The following is a 20,692-nucleotide window of genomic DNA, read 5'->3' as shown; positions in this document are numbered from 1 at the left end:
GGCAATTTTGAAACAAGAAGACCACGAGGCCCAAGTTCAACAAGAACAACACAAGTGGTGCGAAGGGCAAGTCACGAGTGAGGACTTGCTATAATTGTGGCAATGTGAGCCACTTTGTTGCGGAATGCCCATATGAGAAGAGGGAAGACAACGGTGGCAAGCTCATCTGAAAAGACAAGGCCAAGTCCTTCCCCAACAAGAACAACTTCACCAAGAAGACTCATCCCAAGGGGATGGTGGCCCAAGAAGAATACAATGAGGATGATGATGGTGATGATGATGATGAAGAAAGTGAGTCGGTGGCTATGGCATCTTCTGCCATTGCGACGACCCCATGGGTGTCCCTCTTCAACTCACCCAATGAGAACATCACCGCCAAGTGCCTCGTGGCGAAAGCCACAAACATGGTAACCTCCAACATCAAAACTACCATCATTACTAATACTTCTTTGACAGATTGCATTGATGAAAGTGAGGGGTCTAATGAGGAGGAAAATGAATTTGAGTGTTTTATGAGTAAGCTCAAGGGTAAATCCAAGAAGCACTTTGTTGCTCTCTTGGAATAACTCGGTGAAGCCAATGACATGATCGAGGCTCACGAAGAGACCATCTCTAAGATGGAGGGGCATAGTCATGACTATGCCGATGAGATATCGGATCTCTCTAATGCGCTTGAGGAAGAGCGCGGTCATCCTTTGGCTCTTGAGGAGTCACACAAAGATGACCATGCTAAATTGAAGAAAGATCTTGATCATGCTCTTGTTGTATATCATGTGCTAAATTCCGAGAAGGAAAAGCTTGGGGTTGATCTTGCCAGACTCAAAGAGGAGTTTGATTTACTTGACAAGACTCACAAGGTCTTGAAGGGTGCTCATGCTAGCCTCAAAGAGTCTCATGATCAACTCCAAGTAGATCTAACCAAGGAGAAAGCCACTTTTCCTCATATGGTTTTAATTGATAATGCAAATGCAACTAACCCTTGTTGTGAGCATGTGCATCTTGTTGAGGAGAATGCAAAGTTGAAGGAGCAACTTGAGAAAGGCCTTGTGTCGTGCATACAAGGTGAGAAGAACCTCAACAACCTTTTGAGTAATCAAAAGGAAGTTGTGGCCAAGAAAGGGATTGGGTTCGTACCCAAGTCCAAGATCAAGAAGAAGAATGACAAGGCTAAACGGCCTCCTCCTATCAAGCAAACTTTTGTGAAAGAGGGAGAGGGTGCTCCCAAGGAGAAGAAGAACAATGTGAAGGGTGGTGGTGCCAAGAAGGGCAATGCCACCCCTTCCAACAAAGCCGACGACTTTAACCCTTCATATGTGTTATGTCGTGCTAGTGATGGGCATTTTTATGCTAAATTTGTTGGTTCTCCTTATGAGTACATTGAATGGTCTATTTGGGTTCCTAAGACCCTTGTCACTAACATCAAAGGACCCATTACAAAATGGGTACCTAAAACCAAGCATTGATCTCTTGTTGGTGTTTGCTTCCAGTGGGGGATCATGGTTGCTCGATAGTGGAGCCACTAATCATATGACCGGAAGCAAGGACTTGGTGGTGGACGTGCACAAGATTCCATCTATGCCCACCAATGTCGAGTGGGGTGATGCCTCGTCTTCTAAGGTATTGAGACTTGGCAAGGTTGTCATTTCTCATGATCTCATGATCGAGAAAGTCATGCTTGTTGAGTCCCTTGCATACAACTTACTTTACGTTCGTCAACTTGCACTCATGGGGTTTGTGTCAGGACCCTGATTCCAAGTCACATCGATCTAGCCGGTAACACCTCATATCACTTTGCGGCCTCACGCACGGTATTCCCACGAGTGTCGCCTTACCATGGCCCGGGACCGTTTACGCCTTTTGGCTCACGTATATGATAGTGTCGCTAGCATCCATATGACAGAGAACACAGGCCGGCATGGCTAGTCGTGAACCCAAAGCGGCACCAACCTATGGGGACAGGCATACATGATTCACATCAAGCATGTCGGTCAGCAGCGTGTGAATCCGGGCTATAGCATTGGGCTAACAGGACTCCAGGAACCCGGGCTGTAGCAGGCTAGGCAGGACTCCAGATGTCACTGCGTGACATTTCCCCGAAGGGACAGACACAGGAACGAAGTGAAAGACATGCCGGCCAGTCAAGTGTCCTGAGCAGTAGTGCTGGGCTAGTAGGACTCCAGTGAACCGGGCTGTAGCGGACTACTATGGCTCATGGAAGCACTAGACTACATTTCCCCATAAGAGAGGCTGCCAAGGATAAACAACTAGATTGTCGGATCCCACGCATACCAAGCATTTCAATCATACACACAATATGCTCGATATGTGTAAATACAACATGGCATCACAACATAACTCTACGACTCAAGTATTAATTCATTAGGCTCCGAGGAGCGAGATATTACGAACATGGGTCTCATGACCCAACAATCATAGCATACAAATCAGAACGCATGCGGAAGCTTAACATGTCTGAGTACAAACATCTGTAAATGAAAAAGGCTAAGAAGCCAGACTATCTACCAGATCCTGCCGAGGGCACAAGATCGTAGCTGAGGTATCAAGCTAAACGTCGAAGTCCACACGGAACTACTAGCGAGACTGACGTCTCTCTAGTAAACATAAAATAGGCAAACGTGAGTACAAAATGTACCCAGCAAGACTTACATCAGAACTATCTACATATGCATCGGTATCAATAAAGGGGGTGGTGGAGTTTAACTGCAGCAAGCCAGCTTTGACTCAGTGGCTAACCTGAACTACGACTGCAAGCAACTCTTTTGAGGTGGTGCACACGAGTCCACATATTCACCATTCAATACACCATTATGGATCCGCTCCCGTCTCCCTACGAGAAGGCCATCCATAGCACTCACACTTATCTTGCGAGTTTTAGAGTGTCCACTTTCACTTGTCTATGAACTATTATAGGCAACGCAGAAGTACTTTATCGCGGACACGGCTATTCGAATAGATCATTTATAACCCTGCAGGGGTTTACTTCTTCACACACGCTCTCGCCACTTACCACCACGTACACGTTGTGTATCTCGGCAACCTTAAAGCGGAAGCCTGGCGAGGGAGTCGGCCACGACCCGACTAACCACACAAGTCTCTAGTCCAGGTTTATCGCCTATTCGGGTTCCATCCGCGAGGAGATCTGGCCGGACTTTCGCTCACAGCCCCAAACAATGTGTGCAGGGTTCCCGAGACACCAAACGGGTGCCCGGTACACCGTGCCATGGTGTATCTACCGCATCATAGCCCACCCCTAGGGTCAGCGCTACGCACGGCCGCCAACACCTATCCTATATACACCAGAAACTAGTTGCAACTCCTGGACAGAGGACAAGGGCAGTTAATAAGTCGAGAGGGTCCATTGGTTTCGGGCCCAATGCGTGGTAGTAGCTGGTCATGGATCACAAACACAGAACTCAGTTCCTAAGAACGGTTTCAATGAGACAACCCACCATGTACTCCTACATGGCCTCTCACCGCTACCTTTACCAAATCGTGTCACACACTTAGCTCACACACAGTAGGACATGTTCATCACTATTCCAATTCATCCCCGATGAATCAGACCTGACTCAACTCTAAGCAGTAGCAGGCATGACAAACAAGCATGAATGAGTAGGCACATCAGGGCTCAAACAACTCCTACTCATGCTAGTGGGTTTCATCTATTTACTATGGCAATGACAGGTCATGCAGAGGATAAGAGGGTTCAACTACCGTAGCAAGTAACAGATGAATCGTTGTTTTCCTAATGCAGTAAAAGAGAGCAGGAGCGAGAGAGTGGGATTGTATCGGAATGAACAAGGGGTTTTGCTTGCCTGACACTTCTGAAGATAGCATTGAGTCTTCATCAGTTTCAACGATCACAACATCGGAACAACGTCTACCGAGGGGGAACAACACCGGCAATAGAAAGGAAACACCATCAATGCAATGCAACAATATGATGCATAATGTGACATGGCAAGATGAGTGTGTTTTGGCTAATGCAGCTATAAACAGGGTGTTTTGAGTTCATTTGAATTAAAGATTCAAATGCAAACTCAAAATATGAACTCATATAAGTGAATTATCTAGATTTATATAAACAGGAATGTTAAGTTGGTCTAACATGCATGAAACCAGTACAGATGGATAGATTGGATTTTTCTGATCATTTTTCATATATAAATCTTTTCAATCCGAGCTATAGATTATTTTCTGTAATTTTTAGAAGTTTTAGCTATTTTCTGGAATTTCCTATATAAGAATAAATCCAGAAAAGGGCATTAATGCATCAGCACTACGTCATTGTGACGTCAGCTGGTCAACAACGCCTAACCAGAGTGAAACCTGACAGTGGGACCCATATGTCATCCACTCAGCTAATTAATATAGTTAATTAGTCTTAAATTAAACCTAACTAAAATGTCAGTGGGGTCGGGGCCCACATGTCAATGACCCAGGATTAGATTAGCAGGGTCATTAGCCTAGTTAACTTGTGGTTAGGCCGGAGTTTAGCCGGCGGCGACAGCACGCATGGAGGAGGCTCACCGGAATTCCTCCTCCGGCGGCCTGAAGCGCGGCGGAGGGCATCTACGTGTTGCTCGTGCTCGTCCGCATCGAGCAATGCAAGCAGCAGTGGCTAGGGCGGCCCGTAGCAACGGCAACAGCGACAAGTGCGGTGGCCGGAGCTCGGGCGTGAGCGCGGGCAGTGCTGCAGTGCGCGAGCTAGCGAGCTGAGGCACTAGCGGGGGCCTACGCGATGCGGTGAGTGGGTTGGACGCGTCGGGCGGACCATTTGGTCACCGGAGTTGCGTCGGCGGCGAGCGCAGGCGGCGGCGGGTTCGGGCGTAGGCGGACGGTGGCTACGGAGGCCTACGGGGAAGAAGAGAGGGATGGGCAGGGTCAGAGGCTCACGGCGAGTCGGACGAGGAGGTCAGCGAGCTCGGAGACGGTCTGGAGCAGTCTTGGCGGCAAGGGGGATCTCCGGCGACCGGCGAGAAAGAAGATGATGTTGGTGGCATCACAGGGCGACCCAGCTCCTGTGACTCGGTGAAGAAGATGAGGACGACGTGGCAGAGCTCTCAGACGCGTCATGGGAGCAAGGGGGTGGCTATGGTCGCACGAGCGCTGGTCGGCGGCGACGGCTTCGCTCAGTTCAGCTAAAGGGAGAGAGCCTGGGGAGGGGAGAGAGAGCGGCGAGTGAGGGAGAGGGGACAGGGGCTTCGGGGCATCTCCGTGGCGTCGCTAGAAGGGGTCGGGGAAGCAGGAGGTGGCCAGAGCAGGGTGGAGGTGGCGCGCGCGTGGCGAGCACACGCCCGGCGTCCTCCTGGCAGCAGCTGGAATAAGACAAGGGAAGGAGGTGGGCTGGGCCAACAGTGCTGGGCCACAGCTGGGCCGCCGGGTTTGCTTTCTCTCTCTCTCTGTGCTTTCTGGATTTTTATTTATGTTTCTGTTTTCTATTTTTTCTGCAATTGTGTTGACTTAATTAAAATGCTAAGACATTTCCAAAAATCATGAAACTAATCATGGCTACTGTTTATAATATATCCAACAGTAAACATTTTAGTTTATGATTATTTGAGCATTTAAAATATTTTATAGCTTTTAAATGCCCAAATGCAAATAGAGTATGATTTAATTCAGAGCCCAAATATGTCATGGAAAAGTGTGCATCACCTCTGGTTACTGTTTACAGCATTTTCCATAAATGATGAACATTTTTGAAAGCCATTTGGATTTACTGAAAATATTTTAGTTGAACCTAGTGACTTCCTTTGATGCTAGGGGTTTAGGCAATCCACATTTCAAGTTTCTTTGGAATTTAAACATGATGGCATGATGGACAAGCAAAGTCAAGCAAGGGCTGAACTGGGGCTGTGACAGCTCACCCCCACTAAACAAGAATCTCGTCCCGAGATTCAAGCGTAGGGTAAGGTGAAGGGGGGAACACAAGCTAACATAATCTTCACGATCCAGGTTGCACCTCATAAGGTTGTTTATTCATTGCATACGTTGATCTTGACATCCTCGCTTTTGAGATCTTCATCCACGCGATGACGACGGAAAGAAACTCTACTAGGATTGATCTTCTCAAAGATCGAGCTATACAATATCACTCGCGGAATGATATGTTGAAACATCTCGAGTTGAGACACAAAACATATCGAGAGGGATGGAAGAACAATGTCAGGGTTTGATTTGGTGGCCAATAATTCCACGCCTAGAAAGATGGTGCATGGTGTCAAGGTGGCGGGGAAATAATTGCCATGATCACGAAACGGGGCACCTTGGGAAAGGTGACTCAATGGATTGTTCCCTTAAGTGGCAAAAAGAATTACTTTTGATCCATAGATCATTGAAACTCTTCATACCAGCTTAAGGCAATTTACAATTGATCGTTTGAAAGAGCTTGAAGAAATGGCAAACTCGGACTAGGATGGATGGCATGGACTACCTTGTTGAAGACAACGCAATGGATGATTTTTGGCTTATCATCGGAGATGGATGGGACCCGTGGTAGGACCACTTTGAAGATGATCCTGATCAGTAATTACTGAGAAGGGTAGTCCGTAGTAGGATGACACAATGGCGGTGCAAGCTGGGAACAAAATGCAAATGCTAGGAATGATTCTAGTAACTGGGGAGAAACCCAACAGTAGAGAGAGATTCCACTGTTTGAAAGGTTATGGCATAATCGAAGAAACTGAGAACGGATCCCAATTAATGCCGATGATAAATCCTAGTGCTTGCGCGTGCTCTCAAGAACCTGAGCATTTCCGTATTCATCAAGGTTTTACCAATATCCGTGTCAAGGATCCTGGCAACACAACATGCTACCATGATGAATAATGGTGGAAGATGCAGATGCAAAGAAAGATAACACTTTCTCAGATTTCACCTTAGCGAGGCCAAGGAATCAAAATCTGGATGATCGACCGAGAGACATTTAGCGCTCCGCTTCTAATGCTCTCCTTGATGTGCTAGCCTAACCATTCTTTGAAATGGTTTGGTATCTAGAACATCAAGTAGCAGGTCGGACTTCGGAAACACAAAAATCCATAAGGAACTACTATTGGAATAAATTCTATGAGATCCTAATGGGGAGGTGGCCAACTTACTCAATCAAGATACTACAATAATAGGTCTTCCGGCTGGGTGTGTTGGTCACAACATCCACTTTACCAGGTTACAGAGAGATCAATATTATAGCTCTTGGGAAAACGTCCTAACCATCACATCTTCCTGAGATTCAGATCTGGTTGGTGTCAGGATATTCCAGACTCATCGAGTCTAGAAAGAAAATGAAGGTTTGCAACACAAATCGACGAGATGACATTGCAAGATTCTCAGGAAATGGACTATGGTAGTAAGCTCCAAAACATGAGCTGGTTCTGCTAAACACATGTGAACATGTTGTCCCAGACAGGCATGACCACATAGCAGTCTTACAATGAAACACTACCGAGTCCTAGTTGGGAACCATCATCAAGGATATCGAAGTCCTTGCATAAGTCATATGATTAGCTCTTATGAAGAAACTTCTTTTCCCTGAACAAATCAGCCAGTGGCTTGGTGTGATAGGGAATACAAATGGAATGGAGGTAGCGAGCCTGTCAAACCATAGCATACTTCGCACATGCATGACTGACTTGGGATGGTACGAGAGGAAACAAAAACAACCTTTCTCGAACTCACGGCGGCAACTTGCATCGTTTGCACGTGAAATTAGAGGAGGTCACTACTTTCATCCAAACATATTCTACATGAACGGGGCATGAAGAAAATGCTTACACAAGTTTTCAACACTAGCTGGATGTTCAACACAAATCATGGAGGAGACAAAATGCTGCTGATGGGCTCAACAACAACTCATCGGAATTTCCATATCACTAGACTTCCACCACTATGTGAACAATGTGATAGTATCGGTCAGACCAAAAGATGTAATGGTGTATGCTCGAGGAGTCAACCACGAGTAAGAAAACATTACGAATATCGTTGGTTCTGATTTGATTTGAGGATAGTCCATACTCAAGTCAAAGTTTTGACAAGGTAATAGATCCAACAACGGATCACGAGGACCAATCGATGGAGATATCATCTTTCTTCAACACACACACACAAAAGATATCCCTTTGGAATGAACTAAGTTGGGCAAGCTTTTATCTTCCAACTCTCCAAGTTGTTGTTCAGCTTAACCAACTAGCTCAGGGGTATCCAACACAGATTCTTGGAGAAAGGGGTGGTTTATAAGAAACCAATTTGATCACGAACTCAACATAGCGGTCAGGTGACAACCTGGTAATACTTCCGAGAAGATATTCAGAACATCACGAACTACCGATATGTTATTAAGCTCGAGAACAATCTTGCTTTTCAGAGCAAGATGATATGATCAAATAAGCAGGGGATTGAATAACCCTAACTCATTGATCGAAGAGTGCACTGGAAATAAGGACTAGGTAGCACAATATATCTTAGAATGATGATTCAATAACCAACACGCTAAGAATGAGAATATTGTCCATTTACTACCAAGCAACTAGTTGCTAGGAGTATTGATTTCACACATCACGGTTCACTTGTCGGTATTCCGGTTGCAACAACACGGAACCGAGGAATGAATAATGATGGAGAGAAATATCACTGCATCAAGAGTTCATAAGAGGTTGTGCAATTCTCATGACAATTCTGACATAAGGAGGCAACACTCCAAGGTAGAACAGACCAAAAGCTGGATTGGCACTTTGATCTGTGGAATACAACTACTTGGACCCAATCCTAGATATGGATGAGGTACTGGAGTTTGTTTCTCCTAGTCATTCCGGAATAGAATGGCTTGACGGATCACATGAATAATAGGCATCGATAACACCAATGCACAACTACTCTTGACCAACAATTGATGGACGAGGGTCAGAATACAACTAAAGAGGGACAACTCAAAGGAACATATAATTTTCTGAGTTATGGATGCATGGATTAGCATGTTATTTCTTCCGGATAACCCATGCAGAAATGTTGAACTGGCAGAGTCACAATATAGAATGGAGAACTCCTCAAGAGTACTCTGATTGTGATATTTTGGTTCAAGAGAACTCCTGCCATATTGGTTCATGGTATTGGAAGAACGTTGTACCACGGACCTCGAGGACTATCGCAAAGGTTACTAATATCCTAAAGGAACTATCAAACACTATCAACATGAGGTAAGTTGGATGAATCTCGGGTTCAAGAACCCATGAATAGAATACCTACCACTACATGGCATCACGGGATGCTTTCGAGAATAATGGCCAGAATCACACACTGGGGATACAAAACATGGCTAGATCACTAGGTGACTCCCTGAAACACCTAGGGTCATATTAATAACTCCAACATACATGTCAAGGCAACGGAGTACCTCAACACACCGATTAGTGTGCTTAATCTGGCCCAAAAATACAACGGGAACATGGAGGAAAGATTTGCAAGTGCATCAGACTATTTAGAAACCTAGGATGACTCGGACAGCATAACGGCTGTAAATGCTCAAAATGATTTGAGACATCCTGCAAAATGGTGGCATAACCACTCAACATCACAATATCAAAGTTCTGAGGCCAGATATGACATATGGAAGTAGTAGGAACTGAACTGAGGCTTGAACTCAACAATCCTAGGCAATTACGGTTTAGCAACTCGTCATCCTGAGAGATAGAAGAGAAGCCTAGTTCTTAACCCCCGCAGAAAAGAAGAGGGTGACTCAGATCAGAAGGCATAGGGTATAAGAAGTAAAAAGAGCCTTACGTTCCCTTCCACAATCAATTCCCCTACATAACTAAAGCATTTCCAGACACAACTTCGACCAGTTTGGCTTGGTAATCCTACAGGCAGTCAGGCTCTGATACCAAAACTGTCAGGAACCCGATTCCAAGTCACATCGATCTAGCCAGTAACACCTCATATCACTTTGCGGCCTCACGCACGGTATTCCCACGGGTGTCGCCTTACCATGGCCCGGGACCGTTTGCGCCTTTTGGTTCACGTATATGATAGTGTTGCTAGCATCCATATGACAGAGAACCCGGGCCGGCATGGCTAGTCGTGAACCCAAAGCGGCACCAACCTATGGGGACAGGCATACATGATTCACATCGAGCATGTCGGTCAGCAGCATGTGAATCCGGGCTGTAGCACTGGGCTAACAGGACTCGGGGAACCCGGGCTGTAGCAGGCTAGGCAGGACTCCGGATGTCACCGCGTGACATTTCCCCGAAGGGACAGACACAGGAACGAAGTGAAACACATGTCGGCCAGTCAAGTGTCCTGAGCAGTAGTGCTGGTCTAGCAGGACTCCGGTGAACCGAGCTGTAGCGGACTACTATGGCTCATGGAAGCACTAGACTACATTTCCCCATAAGAGAGGCTGCCAAGGATAAACAACTAGATTGTCGGATCCCACACATACCAAGCATTTCAATCATACACACAATATGCTCGATATGTGTAAATACAACATGGCATCACAACATAACTCTACGACTCAAGTATTAATTCATTAGGCTCCAAGGAGAGAGATATTATGAACATGGGTCTCATGACCCAACAATCATAGCATACAAATCAAAACACATGCAGAAGCTTAACATGTCTGAGTACAGACATCTATAAATGAAAATGGCTAAGAAGCCTGACTATCTACCAGATCCTGCCAAGGGCACAAGATCGTAGCTGAGATATCAAGCTAAACGTCGAAGTCCACACGGAACTACTAGCGAGACTGACGTCTCTCTAGTAAACATAAAATAGGCAAACGTGAGTACAAATGTACCCAGCAAGACTTACATCAGAACTATCTACATATGCATCGGTATCAATAAAGGGGGTGGTGGAGTTTAACTGCAGCAAGCCAGCTTTGACTCAGTGGCTAACCTAAACTACGACTACAAGCAACTCTTTTGAGGTGGCGCACACGAGTCCACATATTCACCATTCAATACACCACTATGGATCCGCTCCCGTCTCCCTACAAGAAGGCCATCCATAGCACTCACACTTATCTTGCGAGTTTTAGAGTATCCACTTTCACTTGTCTATGAACTGTTATAGGCAACCTAGAAGTCCTTTACCGCGGACACGGCTATTCGAATAGATCATTTATAACCCTGCAGGGGTGTACTTCTTCACACACGCTCTCGCCACTTACCACCATGTACACGTCGTGTATCTCGGCAACCTTCAAGCGGAAGCCTGGCGAGGGAGTCGGCCACGACCTGACTAACCACACAAGTCTCTAGTCCAGGTTTATCGCCTATTTGGGTTCCATCCGCGAGGAGATCCGGCCGGAGTTTCGCTCACAGCCCCAAACGATGTGTGCAGGGTTCCCGAGACACCAAACGGGCGCCCGGTACACCGTGCCACGGTGTATCTACTGCATCATAGTCCACCCCTAGGGTCAGCGCTACGCACGGCCGCCAACACATATCCTACAAACACTAGAAACTAGTTGCAACTCCTGGACAGAGGACAAGGGCAGTTAATAAGTCGAGAGGGTCCATTGGTTTCGGGCCCAATGCGTGGTAGTAGTTTGTCGTGGATCACAAACACAGAACTCAGTTCCTAAGAATGGTTTCAATGAGACAACCCACCATGTACTCCTACATGGCCTCTCACCGCTACCTTTACCAAATCGTGTTCACACACTTAGCTCACACACAGTAGGACATGTTCATCACTGTTCCAATTCATCCTCGATGAATCAGACCTGACTCAACTCTAAGCAGTAGCAGGCATGACAAACAAGCATGAATGAGTAGGCACATCAGGGCTCAAACAACTCCTACTCATGCTAGTGGGTTTCATCTATTTACTGTGGCAATGACAGGTCATGCATAGGATAAGGGGGTTCAACTACCGCAGCAAGTAACAGATGAATCGTTGTTGTCCTAATGTAGTAAAAGAGCGCAGGAGCGAGAGAGTGGGATTGTATCGGAATGAACAAGGGGTTTTGCTTGCCTGACACTTCTGAAGATAGCATTGAGTCTTCATCAGTTTCAACGATCACAACATCGGAACAACGTCTACCGAGGGGGAACAACACCGGCAACAGAGAGGAAACACCATCAATGCAATGCAACAATATGATGCATAATGTGACATGGCAAGATGAGTGTGTTTTGGCTAATGCAGCTATAACATGGTGTTTTGAGTTCATTTCAATTAAAGATTCAAATGCAAACTCAAAATATGAACTCATATAAGTGAATTATCTAGATTTATCTATAGAGCAATGTTAAGTTGCTCTAACATGCATGAAACCAGTACAGATGCTTAGATTGGATTTTTCTGATCATTTTTCATATATAAATCTTTTCAATCCGAGATATAGATTATTTTCTGTGATTTTTAGAAGTTTTAGCTATTTTATGGAATTTCCTGTATAAGAATAAATCCAGAAAAGGGCATTAATGCGTCAGCACTACGTCATTGTGACGTCAGCTGGTCAACAACGCCTAACCAGAGTCAAACCTGACAGTGGGACCCATATGTCATCCACTCAGCTAATTAATATAGTTAATGAGTCTTAAATTAAACCTAACTAAAATGTCAGTGGGGCCGGGGCCCACATGTCAATGATCTAGGATTAGATTAGCAGGGTCATTAGCCTAATTAACTTGTGGTTAGGCCGGAGTTTAGCCGGCGGCGACAGCACGCACGGCGGAGGCTCACCGAAATTCCTCCTTCGGCGGCCTGAAGCGCGGCGGAGGGCATATACGCGTTGCTCGTGCTCGTCCGCATCGAGCAGTGCAAGCAGCAGTGGCTAGGGAGGCCCGTAGCAATGGCAACGGCGACAAGTGCGGTGGCCAGAGCTCGGGCGCGAGCGTGGGCAGTGCTGCAGTGCGCGAGCTAGCAAGCTGAGGCACTAGCGGGGGCCTATGCGATGTGGTGAGTGGGTTGGACGCGTCGGGCGGACCATTTGGTCGCCGGAGTTGCGTCGGCGGCGAGCGCAGGCGGCAGCGGGTTCGGGCGTAGGCGGTCCGGTGGCTATGGAGGCCTATGGGGAAGAAGAGAGGGATGGGCAGGGTTAGAGGCTCACGGCGAGTCGGACGAGGAGGTCGGCGAGCTCGGAGACGGTCCGGAGCAGTCGGGGCGGCAAGGGGGATCTCTGGCGACCGGCGAGGAAGAAGATGATGTTGGCGGCATCACAGGGCGACCCAGCTCCTGTGACTCAATGAAGAAGATGAGGACGACATGGCAGAGCTCTCGGACGCGTCATGGGAGCAAGGGGGTGGCTGTGGCCGCGCGAGCGCTGGTCGGCGGCGACGGCTTCGCTCGGGTGAGCTAAAGGGAGAGAGCCAGGGGAGGGGAGAGAGCGGCGAGTGAGGGAAAGGGGACAGGGGATTCAGGGCATCTCCGTGGCGTCGCTAGAAGGGGTCGGGGAAGCAGGAGGTGGCCAGAGCAGGGTGGAGGTGGTGCGCGCGTGGCGAGCACACGCCCGGTGTCCTCCTGGCAGCAGCTGGAAGAAGACAAGGGAAGGAGGTGGGCTGGGCCAACAGTGCTGGGCCACAGCTGGGCCGCCAGGTTTGCTTTCTCTCTCTCTCTGCTTTCTGGTTTTATATTTATGTTTCTGTTTTCTATTTTTTCTGCAATTGTGTTGACTTAATTAAAATGCTAAGACATTTCCAAAAATCATGAAACTAATCATGGCTACTGTTTATCATATATCCAACAATAAACATTTTAGTTTATGATTATTTGAGCATTTAAAATATTTTATAGCTTTTAAATGCCCAAATGCAAATAGAGTATGATTTAATTGAGAGCCCAAATATGTCATGGAAAAATGTGCATCACCTCTGGTTACTGTTTACAACATTTTCCATAAATGATGAACATTTTTGAAAGCCATTTGGATTTACTGGAAATATTTTAATTGAACCTAGTGACTTCCTTTGATGCTAGGGGTTTAGGCAATCCCCGTTTCAAGTTTCTTTGGAATTTAAACCTGATGGCATGATGGACAAGCAAAGTCAAGCAAGGGCTGAACTAGGGCTGTGACAGTTTGCCAGTTTCTTGGATATTGATACCGTGGCCCTCTTGTGGAGCAAGACTCTTAAAGTAGCCTTTGTGGGCATGTCGAGAACGGTCTCTATGTGATTAACTTTTCGGAGCAACCCACTAATAACCCACAAGTATAGGGGATCGCAACAGCTTTCGAGGGTAGAGTATTCAACCCAAATTTATTGATTCAACACAAGGGGGTCCAAAGAATATTCTCAAGTATTAGCAGCTAAGTTGTCAATTCAACCACACCTGGAAACTTAGTATCTGCATCAAAGTGTTTAGTAGCACAGTAATATGATAGTGGTGGTAGCGGCAACAAAAGTAAAGACCGCAAAAGTAATGTTTTTGGTATTTTGTAGTGATTGTAACAGTAGCAACGGGAAAGTAAATAAGCGAGAACTAATATATGGAAAACTCGTAGGCACCGGATCAGTGATGGATAATTATGCGGGATGTGGTTCATCATGTAACAGCCATAACATAGGGTGACACGGAACTAGCTCCAATTCATCATCAATGTAATGTAGGCATGTATTCCGTATATAGTCATACGTGCTTATGGAAAAGAACTTGCATGACATCTTTTGTCCTACCCTCCCGTGGCAGCGGGGTCCTATTGGAAACTAAGGGATATTAAGGCCTCCTTTTAATAGAGAACCGGAACAAAGCATTAGCACATAGTGAATACATGAACTCCTCAAACTAAGGTCATCACCGGGAGTTGTCCCGATTATTGTCACTTCGGGGTTGCCGGATCATAACACATAGTAGGTGACTATAGACTTGCAAGATAGGATCAAGAACTCACATATATTCATGAAAACATAATAGGTTCAGATCTGAAATCATGGCACTCGGGCCCTAGTGACAAGCATTAAGCATAGCAAAGTCATAGCAACATCAATCTCAGAACATAATGGATACTAGGGATCAAACCCTAACAAAACTAACTCGATTACATGATAAATCTCATCCAACCCATCACTGTCCAGCAAGCCTACGATGGAATTACTCACGCACGGTGGTGAGCATCATGAAATTGGTGATGGAGGATGGTTGATGATGACGACGGCGACGAATCCCCCTCTCCGGAGCCCCGAGCGGACTCCAGATCAGCCCTCCCGAGAGGTTTTAGGCCTTGGCGGCGGCTCCGTATCGTAAAACGTGATGATTTCTTCTCTCTGATTTTTTTCTCTCCGAAAGCAAATATATAGAGTTGGAGTTGGCGTCGGAGGGCATCCAGCGGGCCCACGAGGTAGGGAGGCGCGCCCTAGAGGGGGGGGGGGCGCCCCCGACCCTCATGGACAGGGTGTGGGCCCCCTGGTCTTCATCTTTGACGAGGATTTTTTATTATTTTTTCTAAGATGTTCCGTGGAGTTTCAGGTCATGCCGAGAATATTTGTTTTCTGCACATAAAACTACACCATGGCAATTCTGCTGAAAACAGCGTCAATTCGGGTTAGTTCCATTCAAATCATACAAGTTAGAGTCCAAAACAAGTGCAAAAGTGTTTGGAAAAGTAGATACTATGGAGACGTATCAACTCCCCCAAGCTTAAACCCTTGCTTGTCCTCAAGAAATTCAGTTGATAAACTGAAAGAAAGAAAGAAAAACTTTTACAAACTCTGTTTGCTCTTGTTGTTGTAAATATGTCAAGCTAGCATTCAAGTTTTCAGCAAAGATTATAACTAATCACATTTGCAATAATTCTCAGGTCTCATGATTACTCATATCAATAACATAATCAACTAGCAAGCCATGATAATAAATCTCGGATGACAACACTTTCTCAAAACAATCATAATATGATATAACAAGATGGTATCTCACTAGCCCTTTCTGAGACCGCAAAACATAAATGCAGAGCACCTTTAAAGATCAAGGACTGACTAAACATTGTAATTGTCGGCGTTCTGGGAACGGAGGGTCCCCAGACTTGCCTACCTGCGCCCTGCGGCGTGGCTCGAGGAGGGGCCCACCACGGCCCATCTTCATCAACACAGACCCAAGACCCTCACGAGGGGCCAAGCCTCGCGGGGCAGACGACACGGAGCTTCCTCAGGCACGGCCTCATCAGGCTGGCTCGCGAGGAGGCGGAGAGATCAAGGCGGGGTACCTCACGAGGTGCCCGTGACGCAAGCCATGATGACCAAGGGCGCCAGGCTGGCGCCAGCCCGCGCAGTGTCCTCCTTTCCTCTTTGGTGCAAAGGGAGCAAGCGCAGGCGAGAGCATCAAGTAAAGGCACCCGTTTCGGTGCAACGAGACCAAGACCAGTCCAACGGCAGGGAGGAAGTCATTGTGGAGCCCAAGCCAGCATCACCACCAGAGCCTTTGGCAGGCAAGGACCAACTTTAGTCAGGATAAGTGTACCAGATGTTTCCCTTCAAAATGGCCAATTGTTGGCGCCCTTCCCGCTCAATATTTGGGAAGAGGCCCAGGGCCTTTGCCTATAAATAGGACTAGCCACCCCCAGGGTAGGGGGGCAATCAGGAAGGGAGAATCTAGAAGCCAAGAGAGAAACAAGCTAGGATAGGATCGAGTAGCATCACACAGAGAGAGAGAAGGGCGACTGAACTCCTCCCAGCAGTTCATTCCCCCAGCCAAGAACAGACCCTCGTGAGGCTGTTCTTCCTTGTATTGCTCATCATTATCAGCCCAAGAGGCAATCCACCACACCACACACTGGAGTAGGGTATTACACCACAACGGTGGCCCGAACCAGTATAAACCCTGTGTCTCTTGTGCTGTTCTTTCCATAGTTTAGATCTTAGCGAGGCGGAGGGGTGCAGGTAGGTAGAAGGTGAAATCTCCGTGCGCACCCCAGTGTTCGAACCTCAAGGGTCTGCCGGAACCCGAAATCTGACATTTGGCACGCCAGGTAGGGGTGCACCGGAGTTTTCCCTTCCGCCACCGCCACGACCTGCCCCGCGATGAGTAGCGCATCGCCCGCTCCGGCCGCCGGCGCCAGCACGGGGGCGAGGGGGCTCCGAGCCCTGGCCCCAGCCCTGCAATGGGTACAATGGCCAGACAAGTTCAAGCCAATGACGCCGCCGCGCTACAGCGGCGCGTCTGATCCGCTGGCCTTCTTGCTGGTGTACGAGGAGGCCATCCTCGAAGCTGGAGGTGATGATAGGGTCATGGCCAACTGGCTTCCCATGGCCCTCACCGGCACTCCGCGCGCATGGCTGCCCCACCTGCCGGCAGCCTCTGTGGCCTCTTGGGAAGAGCTCCGCAGCCTCTTCCTCGCCCACCACGCTACACCAACACCCCCAGTCGTCGCGGCCCTCCTGGGCAGCTCGCAGGCGCCGCCTACAAGTCACCACGTCAAGCCGTTCATCCGCCGGGTCAGTGTCGCTTCCACGCGGCAGGGGGCTCCCCCGGACCGGGCGGCGCCCAAGGCCGGCCTGACCTTCAGCTCGGAGAACCACCCCTCCAACTCGGCCTGCTCGGGTGCGCTCCCCATGCTGTGCACCCCCATCATCTGCCAGGTGGCCGTCACCAAAACTCTCATCAATGGCGGCGCGGGCCTCAGCGTGCTCTCCGTTGAGGCCTTCAACCTCCTCTGCATACCCCTGGAACGGCTGCAACCCAGCCGGCCCTTCTCAGGCGTTGGGGGCGGGTCATCCAGCTCCTTGGGACAGATCCGGCTCCCAGTAACCTTCGGCACCTACGACAACTTCCGCACGGAGCTGGTCGACTTCGACATCGCCCCCATCGGCCTCCCCTACAACGCCATCCTCGGCTATCCAGCGCTGGCCCAGTTCATGGCCGCGACGCACCCAGCGTACAACCTCATGAAGATGCCCGGGAGCAGCGGTGTCCTCACCGTGCATGGGGACACCGGAGACGCACTGCGAGTGCTCGAGCTCGGCTTCAAGACGGCGGCGTCGGCACAGCCCGCCGACTCGGAGACCCCCGAGCCCAAGGGGGCTGGACCCGCCAAGAAGAAACAGTTGTTCACCCAAGACAAGGCAGAAACCAAGCAGATACCCGTCGATGAGGACGAGTCCACCAATGCCACTTTCACCATAGGCGCCAACCTCGAGCCCGAGCAGGAGGAGGCCCTGGTCAGGTTCCTGCGCGCGAACAAGAAGGTATTCGCTTGGGAGCCTGACCAGTTGGCAGGGATCCCTAGGAGCGTAATCGAGCATCACCTCAACGTGTGCCCCAACGTGCGCCCTGTGAAGCAGAAGGCAAGGCGGCAGTCCACAGAAAAGCAGGCCCTCATCGTCCAAGAGACCCGCAAGCTAGAAGCCGCTGGGGTCATTCGCATGGTCCGATACCCGGATTGGTTGGCCAACCCTGTTGTTGTGCCAAAGAAGGGAGGGAAGGAGCGCATGTCTGTCGACTTCACCAACCTCAACAAGGCATGCCCGCAAGATCCGTTCCCGCTCCCCCGCATCGACCAGATCATCGATTCCACCACAGAATGCGACCTGCTATGCTTCTTGGATGCCTTCTGTGGGTATCACCAGATCAAGATGGCGGTAGAAGACGTCGAAAAGACAGCCTTCCTAACCCCATGTGGGGTGTACTGCTACACATGCATGCCATTTGGGCTGCGTAACGCAGGGGCGACCTTTCAGTGGCTGATGCACATCACCTTGGGCCCGCAGCTCGGGAAGAACGTCGGGGCTTACGTCGATGACATAGTGGTGAAGTCTCGGGAGGCCAGGACCCTGATACAAGACCTGGAGGAAACCTTCGCGAGCCTCAACGCAGTGAACCTGCGGCTCAACCCAGAGAAGTGTGTGTTCGGAGTCCCATCGGGCAAGCTCTTGGGTTTCCTCGTGTCCCACCGAGGCATCGAGGCTAACCCGGAAAAGGTCAAGTTGGTCGAGGACATTAGCCCGCCAAAGACCCTCAGAGAAATGCAGAAGCTCACTGGGCGCGTGACCGCGCTAGGGCGCTTCATCTCCAAGTTGGGGGAGCGAGCGCTGCCCTTCTTCCAGCTAATGAAGAAAAAGGGGCCCTTTGAATGGACTGAAGAGGCCGACAAGGCGTTCCAAGATCTCAAGAGATACCAGACCAGCCCTCCGGTCATGGTGGCTCCGCGCCCTCAAGAGCCCCTGGTGCTTTACCTCGCCGCCACTCCCTACTCCGCCAGCGCAGCCCTGGTGGCGGTTAGGGAGGAGCGTCGAATCAAAACCACAGCAGCAGCCCGGGACAAGGCAAAACAGGAACAAGGAAGGCCCACAGAAACCGCCACCGCGGCTAAGGAGGATCAGCCGCCGCAGAGGAGTGCACCGGAGGCGGAAGGGGCCCCTCTCCTAGATGGCCAGCCTCCGGAGGCCCCATCGCCTCAGGAGGCGCCATGGACTCCGGGGGGCGTCACCAGCACTGACGCACACAACCTCGTCGAGCACCCAGTGTACTTCGTCAGCACGGTGTTGCGGGACGTGAGGGCACGGTACCCCATGCCTCAGAAGCTCCTCCTCGCGCTACTGGTGGCCTCGCACAAGCTGCGGCACTATTTTCAGGGTCACCCCATCAAGGTCGTCTCGTCATACCCCTTGGAGAGAGTGCTCGGGAGCCCTAACTCAGCCGGAAGGGTCGCTGAGTGGAACATCGAACTGCAAGCGTTTCAGCTCGAATTCAGCACGACCAGAGTCATCAAGGGAGCAGCATTAGCGGATTTTGTGGCAGAATGGACGGAGGCCCCAGGCCTCAAGGCCGACGAGGATCGGTCCCTCTCCTCGGGAAGCGAGGCGCCAGAAGGCTGGGTCATGTACTTCGATGGGGCGTTCTCCAGGCATGGCGCTGGGGCTGGGGCAGTGCTCATATCACCCACTCAGGACAAGCTCTACTACGCTGTACAGCTCTGTTTCCAGCAAGGTGAAAAGGTCTCCAACAACATAGCGGAGTATGAAGGTCTAATAGCGGGCTTGAAGGCCGCAGCTGCCCTGGGGGTGAAACGCCTCACCATCAAGGGCGATTCGCAGCTCCTTGTAAATCTCTCCAACAAGGTGTATGAGCCGAAAGATGAGCACATGGAAGCCTACCTTGCGGAGGTCCGCAGGATGGAGAAGCAGTTCTGGGGGTTGGAGTTGCAGCATGTGCCCCGTGGCACCAATCAAGAGGCCGACGACATCGCCAAACGGGCGTCCAGGCAGTTACCTCAGGAGCCTGGCGTCTTCGAGGAGCGGCCCTTCAAGCCCTCAGCCCTGCCATCATTGTCAAACACGGCTCAGCCTCGGGAGGAGCTCCCCCAGCCACCTGCCTCAGGAGCCCCGGTCTGTGGCCCGGCCTCAGGAGCACGCCTGCTCCTGACGATGGAACCCCAGGAGGGGTGCTGGATCACGGAGCTCCGGAGTTACTTAACACAAGGGACCCTGCCAGAGAAGGAGGAGGAATCGGAGCGTGTGGCACGGCTGGCCACGGCATACTGCATCAATGATGGAGAGCTCTACCGAAAGCGACCAAACGATGTATCCCTGCGCTGCATCTCCAGGGAGCAAGGAAAGGAACTGCTGGAAGATATACAGGGCGGAGACTGTGGACATCATTCATCATCACGGACCCTCGTCGGCAAGGCGTTCCGCAGTGGGTTTTATTGGCCTACCGCACTCAATGATGCCGTCGAACTGGTGAAGGCTTGTGAGGCCTGCCAGTTCCACGCCAAGCAGATCCATCAGCCGGC

The 20,692-nt window shown here is 49.5% G+C and overlaps 1 protein-coding gene across 1 annotated transcript in view; it reads left to right on the top strand.

Annotated features, from left to right (window-relative positions):
- Window positions 1-233: 233 nt before the first annotated feature.
- The window catches only part of LOC147991233 (uncharacterized), a 44,312-nt gene continuing 23,853 nt past the window's right edge, over window positions 234-20,692 (top strand). The window contains exon 1 of the mRNA XM_087538582.1: window positions 234-528. Within this exon, the coding sequence (XP_087394708.1) occupies window positions 234-528 (295 nt within the window). The remainder of the gene's footprint in view (window positions 529-20,692) is intronic.

The sequence above is a fragment of the Triticum urartu genome, chromosome 1A (assembly GCF_056163025.1).
Source record: "Triticum urartu cultivar PI428250 chromosome 1A, HENAU_Tu73, whole genome shotgun sequence".
Taxonomy (NCBI): Eukaryota; Viridiplantae; Streptophyta; class Magnoliopsida; order Poales; family Poaceae; genus Triticum; species Triticum urartu.
Note: the sequence above shows the minus strand (reverse complement) of the source record. Positions and strands in the feature narration are given on the sequence as shown.